Below are 15,504 nucleotides of genomic sequence, written 5' to 3'. Positions count from 1 at the left end.
ACACGAAATTCATTTGTCACAGAAATATACTTTCATAATTCATAAAATGAGCTACTAAAGATTTTCATTTGTATTGGCATAAATTGCAACCCTAGTATTCCTTTTCCGTAGATTCAAAATGACTTACACAGAACACTGATTTGAGTAGAGGCACGCACATTCCCTACTCTGCATTCTAAAGTGCCAGAGTCAGACTTGTCTGTTACTGTTTTTATGAAGGTTTGTCCAATGAAGGGACTGTAGGAACGTCCGTTGTGTGTCCATCTGAACGACGTGACCGAAGAGTTGCAGGAGTCGACCATACACACGACACTGACCACCTGACCAAGGAATACGTTGAGGACACTTCCTGATGGCACCAGGTGGATTTGCAGGGCAGCTGAAAGATGTGACCACGTATACAATATGCAAAGAATCTAATTATGTATCCACTTTCTAGTCTATATAGATTTGCTTTCGAGTCCCTTCATTTAGATACTGTTTAAATATTTCTCAAGATAAAAGTTTCACTATGTATATTTCTCACCTCAAACTCAATTCAATTCAATTCAATTCTTTATTGTATGAAAGGCCACAGGCCCATATACAACGGAGTTACATAACATATTTTATAAAATACAAAGTCAAGGTAACAATTCACTTCGTAACAAAAAAGCATTATGTATGTACAAAGCCAGTTGATGTTGTGTTATAAGATCCTTGCAAGACAGTAATGAAGACAATCTTTTAGCATTAAACTGAGATAGAGACCACTGCGGTAAGTACTTGTCTCTTAGATTTTCGTATGTAGGGCAAATAAACATGAAATGGTATTCATCTTCGACAACAATGTCACAAAATGGGCATAATCGTAACGATTTCTCAATAGATGAAAATCTCCCTGTGTTAATTTTTAGATCATTCAGGCCAAGTCTAAAACAAATAAGTGTGTTACGAGAATTCCTGTACCGTAAATTTGATAAATAGGATTCTGGTTCAAGCAATGACTTGAATTGGCGATAAGTATCATATCTTGAACTTTCATAAATATCTGAATGCCATTTCTGATGAAACATGTCAATGGCACGCATGCGAAAGTACTTAATGAAAGCATTTGCATTACCAATTGTCTGGGACAGCCAAATGAAACCAAAGCCATATGTAAAAAGCAATGTACGAATACAAGAAGCCCATGTGTTCTTTCCAAGATTGTCGAGGTGTACGAGCATGTTGTAGGCTTTCTTGGGTAAACGGTGTTCAGGCATTATTATTATTTTACACCAATACTTCAAACAACGAGTGTAAGATCCAATGTACAATGGGAATCTCCCGCATTCTCCATAAACCATATTACTTGGTGTTGACATACCAACATTCAAAAACTTTTTACAAGCGAGGAGATGAACCTTTTCAATTGTATAGAACTCTTTACAACCCCATATCTCAGACCCGTATAGTAAAATAGGTTGTATTTGAGAATCAAATAATTTAAAATACATTTTTGGTGAAATAACTCCGAGCTTAGACATAACAAAGTGGACTTGTAACAGAGCTTTCTTTGCTCTGTTTGTGAGATTAATTACTGCTTTATTCAGATTCAGTGTATGGGTAAACAATATGCCAAGGTATTTGTATTCATGCACAACATTAATACATGTACCTTTAAAAAAACATTTCTCTCTTGTGGCCACTCGACCACCTCTACGAAATATAACAATATTTGTTTATTCAAGATTAACACTAAGTTTCCATTTATCTGAATATTCCGAAAGTATGTTAAGCTGCTTCTGTAGACCTATAATAGTACTAGACATCAAAATCACATCATCTGTAAAAAGTAGCATGAAAAGTTTTATTACATCAGGGGACATCAACATATAACTCATTTATAAAAAATGAGAAAAGTATAGGACTTAAAACACATCATTGACGTAAACCTATCGGACAATCAAAAAAGTCACTCTTAATATCACCACAGCGAACACATGATTTTACATTTGCATACATTGATTTAATCATGACAAGCATTTCCCTCCTAAACCCTTATTTTTCAAACACCTCCACAAATAAGCTCTATTTACAGAATCAAATGCCTTTTTAAAATCAACAAAGGCCACATACAACTTACGTTTCCTGTACGATAAATATTTCTCAATGACTGCATACAAAGTAAATATGTGGTCAAAAGTCGAATAGTCCTTTCTAAATCCCGCTTGTGTTTCAGGGATCAAATCTCTCATATTTGACCACTGTGTTAATCTATTATTGATGATAGATGTAAATGCTTTACTAAGGATACTCGTGAGAGATATACCCCGATAATTGTCAGGATTGTTTACGTTTCCATTCTTGCATAACGGAATAATAATAGATTTTGACCAGATAGAAGGAAAAATACCTGTATCAAAAATCCGATTGAAACATTTACCCAGAAAAGGCATAGTATCAGGCAGTGAGTACTTGAGCATTTCAGCTATAACACAATCAGTCCCAGCAGATTTACCTGTTTTAAGGTGAGATATAGCATTAAATATTTCCGTTTCCGTGATAGGCGATTCCAACAGAAGCATGTCAACATCACTAAGAATATCACTGACGCCATCATCATCACGTTCAAAGCACTCATTGTCTACCAAATATATCGAATCATCTTTTGAGAATAACTTCTTGAAATGATGTAACCATTCTGTTTGGGATATAGATCCTTTGGGCGTAGGATGTCTCTGAAGAGAACGTATAGTATTCCAAAATAATTTCGGACTGTGTAAAGTGCTGTTTAGTCGGATTAGCCGTGACAATTTAAGATCATATTTGAACTTTCTACAAAAGTGTTTATACACATTTCTCAGTTTGCAGTAGCGTTGTCGGTTGTATTCACTGCGACAACACCTATACCTTCTGAGAGCCTTCCTTGATTCAGATCTTGCTGCCCTACGTGCTATATTCAACTTTGGTTTATCGTGTTTATGTTGACCATATTTGATCTGTTTCCTCATACAGGACGCCGAGTCTGGAACATACTGTACCAAATATGTAATCCCCTCCTCTACATTAGCTTCGATTTTATCCATCAAGGAATTTTCATGAATATGCAAGGACCATCTAAGTGCTGTGATAAAAATGCTTTTTTTCGATTCGTTCCATGAAAATGTACTGTTCATAGAGACATCATCCTCACGGTCTAAATTATGTATGGCACGATTGCTACAAGGAAACCTGCAGGATAACTCAAGAGGGAGATGGTCTGAATCTGATCGATCATCAACATTTAACATATCTACATACTGGAAACAATCAGCAGATGCAATAAAATAATCAACAACACTAGAACCAGTATCTCCTACAAAAGTAAACTCGCCTGCACTATCACCATAAACTCTCCTATTTAGTATAAACATACGAAGTACAAAGCATAGATACAATATCTATTGATAGTACCATCGTGCGATACACGTTGTTCAACAGGGGCATTGGCAACATCAATGTATACATCATCATGTCCAAAGTCATCACTTTCCTCAGAAATGGGATTATTTTCGTTGCCTGTGCGGGCATTAAAATCACCACATAGTAGCACATGTGAAGAAGTGAAATCAGACCAATGCTCCAATATAAAAGCTTCCACTTTATCAATAAGGCAACCTGAATCAGTTCTCCCTTTGTAAAATGTTGAACCTGCCGGAGGGACATATGTACACAACAACATTAAATCACATTTCAAATTAAACACAGATTTTGGAAATTTTAAACATTTGAAATTTTCTATGTCGGTGCTAAGGTGAATGCACATGTTCACAACATCTTGCCTAACGCAGAGACACACACCACCAGAACATCTACCTGACAATGATGTTTTAACTGCTGGGGCAAAGTACATTTGGTAACCAGGTAACCAGTTTAAGTCTGGGAAATCTGATATAAATGTCTCCAAGAGACACACAATATCAAATGATTGGAGGTGTGCAATAAAGTCACAATCATCAAACATTTTACGAAGGCCACAAATGTTCCAGGACAACAATGACAAATGTTTATCGTTACCGGTGTTATTTCCATTCTGTGTCGAATACCGGCCCTGGCCGGATTGTTATCTCTTATGGTAGCCACCACGCTTAGAGGTACTCCTCAATTGTCGTTTGGAGCTCTCAGATTTGTGTGTGTCATGGTTATGTTCATCATTTCGTGGTTTAGTAACAGCTTACCATTTTTAAAATATCCAATCAGTCCTCTATCTTTCACGGCTTTAAGTTGTTCGCGTTGGCGGATAGTTAAGTCACTTGAGACTCCATAACCGATATTCTTGAGTGTTGGTCGAGCTTTCAATACTTCAATTTTGTCATCAGACAGCCGTAATTTAGCAATTAGCGGTCTTGGTTTAGAGGTATCCTCACGTTGGGCGCCGAGTCGATGTGCACGGATGACGTCATCACTAACCCAGGTCTTGGTCTGAACATTGCTGTTCAAGATGTCTAGTACCTTGACCTTGCAATCAGTGTGCGTCTCCCCTGTTTCCTCTGTCACGTTATAGAGGATAACGTTGTCACGCCTGCTAAATGCCTCTAGCTTGTCGATCTCGCCGTCGAACTGTGCTAGTTTCTCTTCCACGTTTTCCATCTTACCGGAGATCAAACCAACGTCCTCGTACATTATGCTCTGGTTGTGTTGTACAGTTTCCATGTCACTCTGGAGTTGGTCATCTTTGATTCAATGTTATGAAATCTGGCGCTCAGATCTCGAACCTCATTTGATAGTGTGGTTATCTGACTTCCGAGATCACATTTCACGCACTGGATTTCCTTCAAAATGGTATCTTTGACTTCTGCTAAGGTAGGTGGTCCGGGATTAAGTTCGATGTCGTTTCTATGTGTTATTACCTCAGCGGGCAGTGGATTACCACCTAAAAGGCAAGCGACTGGAGCACGTGAAGAGTGAGATGGCCAAGCTGGCCATTCAGTTTTGAATGATGTGACGTCACTGGTGAAAACAAGGTCACAAACATGCTCTTTTGGTAAATATGAATAAATATCAACATTTTCACATGCGTTCAAAACAGCATAGCTAAAACCAATATGCAAGATAAACACAGCTGTGCATACAACGAATCTGAAATGTATATCAGACCCAACGACAGTCGGTGAATACTCGCCATGTTTGTCAAGTGTTACTTGCCGGGTGCCTTTTGGTTGAGTGAAAAGTCCAATTCTTGCTCTATAGACGTCGATCGACACCATTTCTTGTCTTACTTCGGTCCCTGGTATTATGTCAAACGCTTATTTCAACTTCAATTCTGTCAATTTCGGCCATAATACGACATTAAGGTGATTTTTTGACAGAGCGCATAACGTCTTGACATGACAAGGGGCGTAAACTCAAATACAACATGTACATTTTAGTCAGTTTAGATATTAGTATAGATAACTTCTATTATGAACATTTATCACCTCTGACGCAAGGAAATACAACCCCAACCCCCCACATCACAAATGTGTCAAACCCACCTCCACGACATCCCACGCCAACATCACCACTGCGTTAAGTCTTCTTCCACAAAATACCACCCAACATCTGTAATGTGTCAAACCCACCTCCACGACATCCCACGCCAACATCACCACTGCCTTAAGTCTTCTTCCACAAAATACCACCCAACATCTGTAATGTGTTAAACCCACCTCCACGACATCCCACGCCAACATCACCACTGCGTTAAGTCTTCTTCCACAAAATACCACCCAACATCTGTAATGTGTTAAACCCACCTCCACGACATCCCACGCCAACATCACCACTGCGTTAAGTCTTCTTCCACAAAATACCACCCAACATCTCTATTGTGTTAAACCCACCTCCACGACATCCCACGCCAACATCACCACTGCGTTAAGTCTTCTTCCACAAAATACCACCCAACATCTCTATTGCGTTAAACCCACCTCCACGACATCCCACGCCAACATCACCACTATGTTAAGTCTTCTTCCACAAAATACCACCAAACATCTCTATTGTGTCAAACCCACCTTCACGACATCCCACGCCAACATCACCACTATGTTAAGTCTTCTTCCACAAAATACCACCCAACATCTCTATTGTGTCAAACCCACCTCCAAGACATCCCACGCCAACATCACCACTATGTTAAGTCTTCTTCCACAAAATACCACCAAACATCTCTATTGTGTCAAACCCACCTCCAAGACATCCCACGCCAACATCACCACTATGTTAAGTCTTCTTCCACAAAATACCACCAAACATCTCTATTGTGTCAAACCCACCTCCAAGACATCCCACGCCAACATCAGCACTATGTTAAGTCTTCTTCCACAAAATACCACCAAACATCTCTATTGTGTCAAACCCACCTCCACGACATCCCACGCCAACATCACCACTATGTTAAGTCTTCTTCCACAAAATACCACCAAACATCTCTATTGTGTCAAACCCACCTCCAAGACATCCCACGCCAACATCACCACTATGTTAAGTCTTCTTCCACAAAATACCACCAAACATCTCTATTGTGTCAAACCCACCTCCATGACATCCCACGCCAACATCAGCACTATGTTAAGTCTTCTTCCACAAAATACCACCAAACATCTCTATTGTGTCAAACCCACCTCCACGACATCCCACGCCAACATCACCACTATGTTAAGTCTTCTTCCACAAAATACCACCAAACATCTCTATTGTGTCAAACCCACCTCCAAGACATCCCACGCCAACATCACTACTGCGTTAAGTCTTCTTCCACAAAATACCACCAAACATCTCTATTGTGTCAAACCCACCTCCAAGACATCCCACGCCAACATCACCACTATGTTAAGTCTTCTTCCACAAAATACCATCCCACATCTCTATTGTGTCAAACCCACCTCCAAGACATCCCACGCCAACATCACTACTGCGTTAAGTCTTCTTCCACAAAATACCATCCCACATCTCTATTGTGTCAAACCCAGCTCCACGACATACTGTCATCACACATCACTACTTTATCGAACCCACCTCCACGACATCCCACGGCAGCATCAATACTGTGAGAACAACTCGCTGTTCCCCAGCGAGAGTGGGAACACTCGTTTAGGGAGGTCTCTGTCCCCGTACAGTCGACGTTACTCAGCCAAACTTTGGAGGGGTGGCCAAAGCGGTAAAGAGGAGGCGAAGCAAAAGCCAGTATGCATTGTCCACATCCCAGGATTGCAATATGGAACATTCCAACCAGTATCTGCCATGAAGGATGTTAAAACCAGACTGACCAAATTGAAGGAGATACGCGAGAAGAGACTACTCTCTCAACCCCAGGTTGTGTTCATCAAATGACAAATGCCCAAAACTATCATCACAAACTGTTCCCCTTGAACCGTTATAGTACACCTCAAGTCTGCCAACACTGTTATTCAGCGGCGGTACCAAACAGTTCTAAACATCCCTTGGCTTAGTCAACGACATTGCACGTGGAGATGATAGATCACTGAGAGGAGCTTACGCACACTCGATGACCCAAGCAATATCTTGTTGTTTAGGCTGACGTCACATGGCATTGTTTCGCCGATGGACCTTGCAACAAAATTCCTCAAATCACGTCATTGAGTATTGTGACGTGTTGTCAACTTTGTGGTGCAGGGCCCCGTTCCACAAGGCGATCGTACTGTAGCGCAACGACAGTCGTAAGTTCCTTTTTAAGTATGTGAGCTGCGATAACCTGAGCTCTACAATATCTTTGTTGAACTGCGCCTGAATTCTAAAGGTGAACGTTGTATGGTATTATATTCATGCGTTTCAAATTTTGACGTGTTTGAAGTGTTATTCTGTAAAACTCAATTGGACTATGCCATGGGTCATGTAGGTGTCAGACTTTTCTAGTATAATTCTAAAACGTTATAAATAGCAAGTAATCAATAAAATACTAAACTCGCCCCCGTGTAAAACCAGTTTTATGAAACGAAAGCGAGTCAGATACCTGAACTATTCCCTCGTTTTATAAAACTGGTATTACTCGGGAGCTCGATTAGTATTCTACATGTATTTAACTCTATCAGCCTGAAGATAACAATTTCGGCCACAATATATTTAGTTGATACACTCCCAGGCCTCTTCCTAGAATATCAAATGGCCAATCCCTTACAATGTCTGCCATTCTAATTGTGCTTCCTGCAGTACAAGCCTAAAGGGTGATTGTGACTGACTGTTTGTCATGGTCTTAAGTATCCAGTCAACAGCTCAGTGGTGTTTTTACGTTTTGATTATTGTCAGCAAAACACGACCTAACTGTTGACCGGGATATTCGACTGGAAATTCGTCTCTGACGCCGGCCTTCAATGTGCAGAGTTGGGTCCCTAGGCACGCTAGAAACCTTTGATTGTAGGATCGAATCCCTGTTTGAACACATCATGAGTCTAGGTTTGTCAGCGCCATACCTATGCTCATGAGTTTTATCAAAGTGGTAAACGGCTGAATCGCTTCGGCGTTTCCTCCCACATTAGGCTGACACGCCGTGATGTAACCGGAATAGTGTTCAAAGCCGTTAAACCCAACTCACTTAATGTTGTTACGGGTTTTAGATACGACACGTATGACAAGAAGACTAGTACTTATATAGAAAAGCGGTCTAAAAGTGGGCCTGCTGTTTGACCACGTAGTGCTAATATGAAATAACACTTGGAGATTATTAAACATGCAAATAACTTGTCGATATCAGCCAACCACATAGCAATCGTAGTTCATGTAATGGTTTATCTTACATGTATCACAAATAGTTAATTAGTAAAGGTTACATAAATCAAAGTAAGAAATCGGATCCTCCCATGAAAGAAATATATGCCAGGAGAACAATGTCAGCTGCAATGTATTTCGCCATATTGAATACAAAGCAATATACTTTCACTGGTGGATCCGGCCGATTGTTTAGTAAATGTTTAGTGTTTAGTCACACCTATCGAAAACAGGGCATGGCTCTCAGTTGGTGTATAGCTGTGGTGAAACGGCTCATAGAGTAATTAAAAATCAGTAGGATTGACCCTAGAGCTTCCGGGTAGATGATGTAATACATCATGATTGCACAAGTGTGTGTATATCGACTGAGTACTTGTCGTTGTGGATGTCTACTTGGGCTGTTCATGTAGCAGCAGTCAACAAATAACTTCCTGGTAGAATAGGATAGGATAGAATAGAAAGTTGAAAAGTTGAATAGAAAGCAATACAGATTCACTGGTGGTTACGGGCGATTGTTTAGTCAATATGTTACACCTTTCCTAAACAGGGCGTGGTCCTCAGTGCGTGCATAGCTGTGGAGCACCGTGAATAGGTCTTTTATTCTGTTAAATTCAATTGGACTATGCCGTGGGTCGAGTAGGTGTCAGCTTATTCACACTCCTAACAGACGCCTATGCTTGTCGTAAAAGGCGACTAACGGGAACAGGTGGTCAGGTTCGTCAAACAACAAACAAGCAAAAAAAAGAGCTTCCAGGTAGATAACAGTAATACGTCCGACACCTCGATGGGAAGTGTGTATCTATCGAGCTGTCAGTGTGCTGTGTAGTTCCTATTCTTCGAATGACATTGTTATATTCTGGTTACAACTGCTGCCCAATAAACCGTGTTTGTGTTTATATTCAAGTTGGTATTTCCGCTATCCAAAGTGTGCAGTCTTATTGTTGATAGTCATTTGGAGACATAAATGCGACGTTTCATCAATTCGAACGAAGACTACACGCATTTTTTGCATTTATTTCACGGTCGCGTTAATTTCAAGATTTACGGTACTCGTTGTTATGCAGTCATGCTGCTGTCAACAAAAAATCTTCCTCCACAGGTCTAGGGACCTCTACAGTGACTCTTTAAACCTCCATATTAGGAGATCCCAAACTCATTGGTTAACTCGGTGTTAATACTGACACCACTGATGTGTGATGAAACATATCTGGTGGGAATACTTACAACACGTATGTGTGATTAACAAAATAAAGTGAAAATACTGACACCACTGATGTGTGATAGGGCATATCTGATATGAATACTTACAACACGTATGTGTGATTAACAAAATAAAGTGAAAATACTGACACCACTGATGTGTGATAGAGCATATCTGATATGAATACTTACAACACGTATGTGTGATTAACAATATATAGTGGTAATGATTACACCATTGGTGTGGGATTAACAATATATAGTGGTAATACTGACACAACTGATGTGGGATTAACAATCTATAGTTGTAATACTGACACCGTTGATGTGTGATAAACAATATATAGTGGTAATACTGGCACCATTGATGTGTGATTAAAAATATATGGTGGTAATACTGACACAACTGATGTTGGATTAACAATATATAGAGGTAATACTGACACCATTGATGCGTGATTAACAATATATAGTGGTAATACTGACACAACTGATGTGGGATTAACAATATATAGTGGTAATACTGACACCATTGGTTAGTGATTTACAATATATAGTGGTAATACTGACACCATTGATATATGATTTACAATATATAGTGGCAATACTGACACCATTGATGTGTGATTAACAATATATAGTGGTAATACTGACCCCATTGTTGTGTGATTTACAATATATAGAGGTAATACTGACACCATTGATATGTGATTTACAATATATAGTGGTAATACTGACACCATTGATGTGTGATTTACAATATATAGTGGTAATACTGACACCATTGATGTGTGATTAACAATATATAGTGGTAATACTGACACCAGTGATATGTGATTTACAATATATAGTGGTAATACTGACACCATTGATGTGTGATTAACAATATATAGTGGTAATACTGACACCATTGATGTGTGATTAATAATATATAATGGTGATACTGACACCATTGATGTGTGATTAACAATATATAGTGGTAATACTGACACAACTGATGTGTGATTAACAATATATAGTGGTAATACTGACACCATTGATGTGTGATTTACAATATATAGTGGTAATACTGACACCATTGATGTGTGATCAACAATATATAGTGGTAATACTGACACCATTGATGTGTGATTAACAATCTATAGTGGTAATACTGACACCATTGATGTGTGATTACCAATATATAGTGGTAATGCTGACACCATTGATGTGTGATTAACAATATATAGTGGTAATGCTGACACCATTGATGTGTGATTAACAATATATAGTGGTAATACTGACACAACTGATGTGGGATTAACAATATATAGTGGTAATACTGACACCATTGGTTAGTGATTTACAATATATAGTGGTAATACTGACACCATTGATATATGATTTACAATATATAGTGGCAATACTGACACCATTGATGTGTGATTAACAATATATAGTGGTAATACTGACCCCATTGATATGTGATTTACAATATATAGTGGTAATACTGACACCATTGATATGTGATTTACAATATATAGTGGTAATACTGACACCATTGATGTGTGATTTACAATATATAGTGGTAATACTGACACCATTGATGTGTGATTAACAATATATAGTGGTAATACTGACACCAGTGATGTGTGATTTACAATATATAGTGGTAATACTGACACCATTGATGTGTGATTAACAATATATAGTGGTAATACTGACACCATTGATGTGTGATTAATAATATATAATGGTGATACTGACACCATTGATGTGTGATTAACAATATATAGTGGTAATACTGACACAACTGATGTGTGATTAACAATATATAGTGGTAATACTGACACCATTGATGTGTGATTTACAATATATAGTGGTAATACTGACACCATTGATGTGTGATGAACAATATATAGTGGTAATACTGACACCATTGATGTGTGATTAACAATCTATAGTGGTAATACTGACACCATTGATGTGTGATTACCAATATATAGTGGTAATGCTGACACCATTGATGTGTGATTAACAATATATAGTGGTAATGCTGACACCATTGATGTGTGATTAACAATATATAGTGGTAATACTGACACAACTGATGTGGGATTAACAATCTATAGTGGTAATACTGACACCATTGATGTGTGATTACCAATATATAGTGGTAATACTGACACCATTGATGTGTGATTAACAACATATAGTGGTAATACTGACACAACTGATGTGGGATTAACAATATATAGTGGTAATACTGGCACCATTGATGTGCGATTAACAATATATAGTGGTAATACTGACACCATTGATGTGTGATTAACAATATATAGTGGTAATACTGACACCATTGATATGTGATTTACAATATATAGTGGTAATACTGACACCATTGATGTGTGATTAACAATATATAGTGGTAATACTGACACCATTGATGTGTGATTAACAATATATAGTGGTAATACTGACACCATTGATGTGTGATTAACAATATATAGTGGTAATACTGACACCATTGATGTGTGATTAACAATATATAGTGGTAATACTGACACCATTGATGTGTGATTAACAATATATAGTGGTAATACTGACACCATTCATGTGGGATTAACAATATATAGTGGTAATACTGACACCATTGATGTGTGATTAACAATTTATAGTTGTATTGCTGACACCATTGATGTGTGATTAAGCATATCTGGTTGGGAATACTGGCACCATTGATGTGTGATTAAACATATCTGGCGGGAATACTGACACCATTGATGTGTAATTAAATATATTAGGTGGGAACACTGACATTATTGATGTGTGATTAAACACATATAGTGGTAATACTGACACAACTGATGTGGGATTAACAATATATAGCGGTAATATTGACACCATTGATGTGTGATTAAGCATATCTGGTTGGGAATACTGACACCATTGATGTGGAATGAACAATATATAGTGGTAATACTGACACAACTGATGTGGGATTAACAATATATAGTGGTAATACTGACACCATTGATGTGTGATTAAACATATCTGGTGGGACAACTGGCACCATTGATGTGTGATTAAACATATATGGATAAGGATATGTCCCCAGCAACAACGCAGGGGTAGAAGAGATTAGGTGAATTGTTTGATAGCTTGTAGTCATACCCAAAATCGTGAATCGTGGCTAATGATACATCTCATTGGATTGTCTGGTCCAGACTCGATTATTAATACCACGAAAGATGAATGTAAGCATAATACTAAGTTTGTTCTTATATTAAAAAAATATAACATACCACTGACAAGGAGCGCAGCCAGACACACCAATAGAGGACATATCCCCTTCGCCATGTTGGCTGTGATATGACCGTGGCCAAGTTTAAATCAGGTTTTCATATGGTGAATCAGTGCAGGACTTATCTGTATGTGGGGAGTTGTATTCAGCAAATGAATACATTTAGGTTCGTTCAGAAAGATAACACACCATCCAGTCCTTTGTCATGGAACTTCCAGGTAGGCTGTATGGAAACACTAACAGTAACACCACCAACTGCGGTGTTTAATGTATGAGCGGTGACAGACGCATATAGGTAGAGTTTACTGAGGGTTTATGTGGTGCACTTAACAAACATTGCTTGCACTCTATGCTGAACCATGATAGAACACATTGTGTATGTTCATTCACGTGTTGTCCTCTCTGCACCTACAGTAAGTAAGTACTGTACTGTACAACAAAATGTTGTGCATTCTTTTTTTTGGCAACCCTTCTAGATGGTGGGTGTTGCCAGGTGACACCGGCGCGGGGCTTAGCGGGGCGGGGCGGGGCGGGGCGGGGCTTAGCGGCGCGGCGCGGGGGTTAGCGGGGCAGGGCGGCGCGGGGCTTAGCGGGGCGGGGCTTAGCGGGGCTTAGCGGGGCTTAGCGTAGCGGGGCGGGGCGGGGCGAGGCGTACTTACCCTTTTTCGCGGGCGCCTGGGGTCGTCATTGATCTCCAGTGATTCATGAATGCTACATCTCACATCACCTTGGACTATAGACTGCTGACTTTAGGAGCATCCTGGCAACAAAATACGCAGCTCTCTCCAAGATCAATTGTAAGAAATGATACCGCGCCGATTCGTACAGAAAGTATTTTCCTCCAACATTGAGCTGACACGTCGCGATATAACTGGAATACTGTTAAAAGCGGCGTTAAACCGAACTCACTCCCTCACTACTGATTTCAAATTGTGTAGCATTCATATTTTGTATATTTTCAAAAGCATGTTAAATATTGGGGCATCATTCGTGTGGAAAAGTACATAAAAACTGAATATAATACATATGAGTGTATTGATTAATGAAAAGTGAAAATTCCCCGTTTTTTGTACGTCTCCAGGAAATTACATTTTCTGAAAATATTTCCGCTGTCACTGAATCGCAAGATTCTTCTGGAACTGGTAAACGTGGTGTTTATTTGAAGATTTGAAACAAGAGACAGCTCCCTGAAGAGTGTAAGCTGCTGGAGGCTTTACAGTCTCATTTACATCTTATTCTACCGGGTACCCATTCACTACCGGGCGAACAGAGGCATATTTCGAACAATGTCTAAGTAGACATCACATGTAACACGTGTTTCAGTGTGTGTGTGTGGGGGGGGGGGGGGGGGGGGGGGGGGGAGGAGCTGAAGACCAAGAAACGCCCAGGACTCAAGCTGCCGAACACTTCCACTCACCCACGTATTCTCAGCGACCAACGTGGCTTAACTTGCCTGATGTGTTGCATGCGCTCTGTAAACATGGCCACTTGCCACTACATTCAATGTCTGTGGGCACCACCACTGATGAAAACCTCACTGTCTCAAAGGAAAGGCACTTTTCCCACCGTGTGTAAAATTCTACAAGCCTACGTACAGCCTACTGCTGGGCTTCAGGGGAGACTAAAATGGATCTGGTTGGTCAGTGATTTATTTTATTTCGTGTAAACCTAACTGCATTGGAAGATGCTTATACCGATATGGCGTTTCGCTACACACCAATCGATGAAGCGTTTATAAAATATACCATTTAAACCCAGATTAGTACCATTTGAAAAATCCCTGTCTTATCACACCTAACTCGTCCTGAAACATTCCAAGCTCCAGAAATGAACTCTACTTTCGTGTAAGGCCGGCATGTTCCGTGGAAACAATCTCGGAATTGCAAAGGGTTACAGTTCGGCTCTTGACTGGCGACATCAGAACTGAACAGGTCATGAATTACGAGTAACACATACGAGCGTACGTTAGTCTGACTTACCAACTTGGAAACAATAAAAAAATATTAATTAAAATCCTGAATAACCAAAGGCATTTGGAACACTTTGCTGTAGCGGATTTAAAATTTCATGTTATATTCACCATGAAAAAACCTGCACTTTTTGTAAAAAACAAAAATATTTGCGTGGATTGATGACGGAAATCACAGGATTGTCAGGCACAGGCGTGTTTTCTTTACAGACTGGCTTCATAATGCTGGAATATTCCTAAGTGCGGCGGTAAACAACAAACAAACAAAACAATTGAAAGTATCCATTATGCCTTCAATAGTCACTGAAGCGTCCGTAAGTTGTCTTGCAATAACGATAGAGTT

At 39.4% G+C, this 15,504-nt stretch overlaps 1 protein-coding gene across 4 annotated transcripts in view; it reads right to left on the bottom strand.

Moving 5' to 3' along the window:
- The window catches only part of LOC124121368 (B-cell receptor CD22-like), a 28,840-nt gene extending 15,384 nt beyond the window's left edge, over nucleotides 1-13,456 (bottom strand). For 2 of the 4 annotated variants that reach the window (XM_048401956.1, XM_048401957.1), the window contains exons 1-2: nucleotides 13,194-13,453; nucleotides 128-379 (exon numbers count right to left, since the gene is read on the bottom strand). In XM_048401956.1, the coding sequence (XP_048257913.1) occupies nucleotides 128-379; nucleotides 13,194-13,248 (307 nt within the window). In that variant the 5' untranslated portion in view covers nucleotides 13,249-13,453. Of the gene's footprint in view, nucleotides 1-127; nucleotides 380-13,193 lie in introns of all 4 variants that reach the window. The other 2 variants (XM_048401958.1, XM_048401959.1) reach the window with 2 other exon arrangements.
- Nucleotides 13,457-15,504: the final 2,048 nt, after the last annotated feature.

The sequence above is a fragment of the Haliotis rufescens genome, unplaced genomic scaffold (assembly GCF_023055435.1).
Source record: "Haliotis rufescens isolate VD_foot unplaced genomic scaffold, xgHalRufe1.0.p SCAF_24, whole genome shotgun sequence".
Taxonomy (NCBI): Eukaryota; Metazoa; Mollusca; class Gastropoda; order Lepetellida; family Haliotidae; genus Haliotis; species Haliotis rufescens.
The sequence above is the reverse complement of the archived record's forward strand: the minus strand, read 5'-3'. Positions and strand labels throughout refer to the sequence as shown.